We start from the raw sequence: 4,631 nt of genomic DNA, 5'->3' as shown, positions 1-4,631 counted from the left end.
GTGTTACAGCTCTGCTCCACCAGGGGGCGTTTCCCAGGGAAAGTGTTACAGCTCTGCTCTACTCAGCTCTGCTCTGGCAAAAGTTGTCGTGACTGGGCTCTGCTCTGTCACACCATATGTCATACCACACAGCAAACCTCACTCAAGAGACTTATGGGAAAGGAAGAATCCAGGAGGGTGCCTGCCTAAGGGTGAAAAGCAACAGCAAACTGAACAGGGCATAGATCCTATATAGGGTTTCTTGGGGGGGGGGCAGAGATTTCCAGGGTGGCTTGGGATTGGTGATTTTTTTGCAGCATGATTCTGGAGCAAGCTCAGGGATTGGTAGGGTTTCATGCTCAGGAACCTCAGGGGTTGGTGGAATTCTGTGCTCAGGGATTGGTGAGATTTCAAGCCCTGATCCTGGAGTTATGTCAGGGTCAGTGTGTTTTTCCTTTGCCCTAGTCTTGGGTCTAGTTGGGGGTACAGTGTTTTTTTCCTTGGCCCTTTTCACCCTAAACTAACTTACTAAATAAAGAAACCTGATAGTCAAAAAGAAAGCCAGAGAAAAAGGCATGTGAAGAGTCTGTGTGTGCCAGAGAAATGCTATGTAGAGACGAAGAATTGCAGCTCTGTTATCTCTTCCTTCCAGACAGACATATGGTTAAAACTCAATTTGATAATAGTGCCCAGCCCCAAAGGAAGTCATTTGATCATATGTTCTGATACTTGCTGTTATGGAAGGTGGAACAATATGGCTGTGGGGAACTGGACTATGAGTATAGAATGTGCTAAGCATCTCAGGAAGGGGAAGAATGAAGCTGTTGATAAACACTGGAGCATGAAATAATTGGGATGTCATAGGTCACCTTTCAGTACTGCGTTTACATTTCATGATTTGCTGTTGACAATTCTCACAGAAAAGCATCATCTCCAAACATGGAAGGTTCTTCTCAGTCTGGTAAGTGTCCAAATCTCAAATAGGTTCCTGATTTTGTTGTTGTTGTTGACCACAAACCTTTATATATAACACTGTTAAAGACTATCACATTGCTTCAGGATTTTACTCTGCAGACTTGTGTGGTTTTGCAAAGGTTGAATAAGGGGGTGAGATTACTAAGCCAACCATTTTAAGGCTAGGCTCAAACATCATAGTCTCTGGTAGTTCCTTCTCTGAACTCTACACATGTTCCATCAGGCAACCCTGTTGTAACCTCTTTGACGTACTAGCAGTCTCTGGCCTCTGACCTCCTAGACAATATTTTTTCTTTGTCCTCATCTGCAATATTGTGGGCTAGATGAGTCTGGGATCATGATCCTCAATACTGCCTGCTCCATAATGTGAGCAGTCAATAGCAAGAAGCACTAAATCCTTTCTGTATGAATGAATAAGAATATGGGGCTTAGTTCTTAATTCAAATAGTGTTTTTTTTTTAGATGCACTGATTTCCAAAGATACAGAGGAAAGAAAGTAGCTGGGGCAGTGAAGTATTTTAGGAAAGATTTGGCAATATGTACACTAGAATCCTTTATGAATATGCAATCTTAATCTCTCCTGAGACATTTTATATCCCAGAAAAACAACTCAGGTGATTAGCATACCATACAGAGTATCTTGCAGTCCTGAAAAACCATTCATAGAATTAAACTGAAATATAAGCAAGACAGACCTGTGAATTCCCTCTTGTTTGTTGTGTTCTGAGGTAGTTAACTGTGACATAGTTGAGTGGATACTTTGTCTGGGTAGATTATATTGCTCAGTTCCCACCATTCAGATTTGCCCATATCATATCTGAGTTCACATCCTTCCATGTTTTCATTGTCTTGTTCTTACCATTATAATGTGCCATTACATTATGGTACATAAATGATGTACCATTATACATCAGTTGCCATGGACACATTCAGATAAGGTGTATTTCTTAATTCAAATAATACTTTGGCTAGTTTCAATGGCAGGTTCACTCTGTGGGTCCCATTTTAAAGATCATCTCTTGCACACAGTAAATACTATTCAGTAGACAGGAAGAGAGAATGAGAAGGAGGGGAGGACGAGGGGAGGGAAGAGAGAAGGGAGTGGAGAGAGAGAGAGGATGCGAAGTTGGAGATACATTTAGAAATTGATACTCGTGCTAATACACACATTTCAGCCTTGAAACCAAACTGAAGAACTTATGACGTGGGGATAGTAGATGAAGCTTCTAAGGACCACACCTGCTGTTAATTCTACTTCCTTTCATTTTCTCAGTGCCTAGATGCTTCAATATTAGGTTCTATTAATCCCATGTCTCAGGCAGAAGTATGCTCTAAGATGCTCAAGTTTCTCTGTTCACCCTGCAGATGTCTCAGTCTTCTGACTCCCCATTATAGCAAGAAAACGGAAGCACTGATACTAATCAGCTGGGAGACTTATCTGCATGGAGATAACCACTGCATTCAAAGTCAGCACATCTAACTGCCCACCCGGAGCACACCACTTCTCCATGTAACAGGATCCTTTATCCCCGGGTAGTTCAGTTTATGAAAAAATGGACACAGAAAATAAGAGCAGAGCAGATCTTGCGCTCCCAAACCCACAAGAATCCCCCAGGTAAGTAAAGACTATTGCTTTCCCATTGAAGTTATTCATCAAGACAGAGAAATTCACAGTGCTGGGCAGTCAGATGCCAATCCTTAGATTTATGCATGGACTCAAGTAAGTTACTGAACCATGCTCACACGTTCTTAGTGTCTTTCTCTTCAGCAGTTGGCAGCAGGTGTTTACTTGACTTGAAAATTGGCAATACCATATTTTCTAACACGAGAGACGTATGGTTTAGGGTGTGAGACAGGGAGTTTGAACATCCAGATCTCTTGCCTCAGTGTTTGAAGTGGGTTTTGGGAGTCAAAGGCATTCATTCTAAGATGACCACATTTCTGTTGGCCTTTGTGAAACTTAAGGCATGGAATCCTGCACCCAAGATTAAAATATTAAAGGAGATTGAAGTAGTCCTTCAAAGCAGTTCTCTGCATATGAAGTTGTGTGTAGCGACAAAATGCATGCAGATACATTTCTATGATAAAATGATTTTGAAGTTGACAGACTAGCGTATTTGGTTGTTTTGTTTTAATCATAGATACTGACTCATAGAAGGAATTTATGACAACCTGGGATGAACAAGAACATGAGACATGGCTTTTGTTCTATTCTGTTCTATGTAAACACTTGGATAATATTCAAATGGCTGGTTGCTTTGGCTCTCTGAGCCTACTCAGGCACTACCCTGAAGAGTTCAACTGCTGAATTCTTTCAAAAAGCAATTAACAAGTAACACTCTAGTCTCTGACAGTTAACAACTTCACACAGGAAGTTAGAGGATTTTTGTATGATTGAAATTTTGTAAATTTCAGTGTGCCTGACATTGAGCTCTTGGAAGCATCACCTTCTGCTAAAGCTCTGCCAGAGAAGCCAGCACCACCCCCACCACCACAAACATGGCAGGCACTTTTGAAGAAAGATTTGGAGTTCCTGGGGGTGAGTGTCTAAAAAACCTCCATTTTCAACTTGAATTAATGCTGGCTCTAGGAAAGAGTATTAGGATATATTTACATTTCCTCTCATGGGTTGATGAGGAGTGACAGGTCCTGTAACATTCTTGATAGGAGAGGAACCGGTGGTGCTCACTGCACATTCTGGGAAGAGAGAAGCATTTTCTCAAGAAGACTTTAAGTTACTGAAACATGAATGGAGAATAGGGACTTAGGATGCATACATAATGCCTGTGGCTAATAGATAGGACAGTTACTCCTGTCAATCATAACTATGTAGATAAAGATGTATGTGACACATATTAACTGTGTGTGCTTTAGATTCTATTAGTAACAGTTCCAATTTTTATAGTGAAAAGAAGGCAGTAGAAAATCTATCATCTGGTTTAATCACAGGAAGGCATATGACACTCGAGAGATTTCTCATTTTCGGTATTGCTTATAGGGAAATTGGCACAATCTTGAGAAAAATATCTCCCAACTTTACAAACTTCATGTTTTCCACAGGTAACACAAATTCTGGTTGGTGTGATATGCCTTTGTCTCGGGACAATTGTCTGCTCAGCATTCCCCATTTCCGACTTTGACGATGAAGTCCTTCTGTCGTACAGAGCAGGCTATCCATTCTGGGGAGCAGGGCTGGTGAGAACGTCTCTGGAATTGTTTCTGAAATAGTGCTAATCGGAGTTTTCTTCTAAACAAATCTAGCTACATAGCTCTAGCATTTTGATAAAATCGACACCTTTTCACTTATATGCATATAGGATCCGTAATTGCAATTCCAAAGTTTTCTCCACATGAATTCATTGACATGCACATTATCACCCTTCGATGTGGTCTAAGTCGTTCACCTTCTTAGTGACTGGATACTTGAGACTTACGACACTGTAAAAGAATAATACACTAATATTTAAGAAGTTAAATAATTTGCCTAAAACTTGTATTCTAAGAAAATTCCACTAGCACTATTAATAAAATTACATGCTAAGTACATGTATTTTATTCATTAATAAAAGCTAGTTAAGGCTGAGAGAGGACTTAGTAGTTAAGGGTGCTTGCTGCTCTTCCACGGGACCTGAGTTCAGTCCCAGCACTGTGTCAGGTGCTCACAATTACCTGTAACT

The 4,631-nt window shown here is 40.6% G+C and overlaps 1 protein-coding gene across 3 annotated transcripts in view; it reads left to right on the top strand.

The window, feature by feature from the left end:
- Positions 1-2,507: 2,507 nt before the first annotated feature.
- The window catches only part of Ms4a2 (membrane spanning 4-domains A2), a 6,335-nt gene continuing 4,211 nt past the window's right edge, over positions 2,508-4,631 (top strand). For 2 of the 3 annotated variants that reach the window (XM_026777300.1, XM_026777299.1), the window contains exons 1-3: positions 2,508-2,569; positions 3,370-3,493; positions 4,015-4,149. In XM_026777300.1, the coding sequence (XP_026633101.1) occupies positions 2,508-2,569; positions 3,370-3,493; positions 4,015-4,149 (321 nt within the window). The remainder of the gene's footprint in view (positions 2,570-3,369; positions 3,494-4,014; positions 4,150-4,631) is intronic. The other variant, XM_026777301.1, reaches the window with a different exon arrangement.

This window comes from Microtus ochrogaster, unplaced genomic scaffold (assembly GCF_000317375.1).
Source record: "Microtus ochrogaster isolate Prairie Vole_2 unplaced genomic scaffold, MicOch1.0 UNK56, whole genome shotgun sequence".
Lineage (NCBI taxonomy): Eukaryota > Metazoa > Chordata > Mammalia > Rodentia > Cricetidae > Microtus > Microtus ochrogaster.
This window is presented reverse-complemented; position numbering and strand designations above follow the sequence as displayed.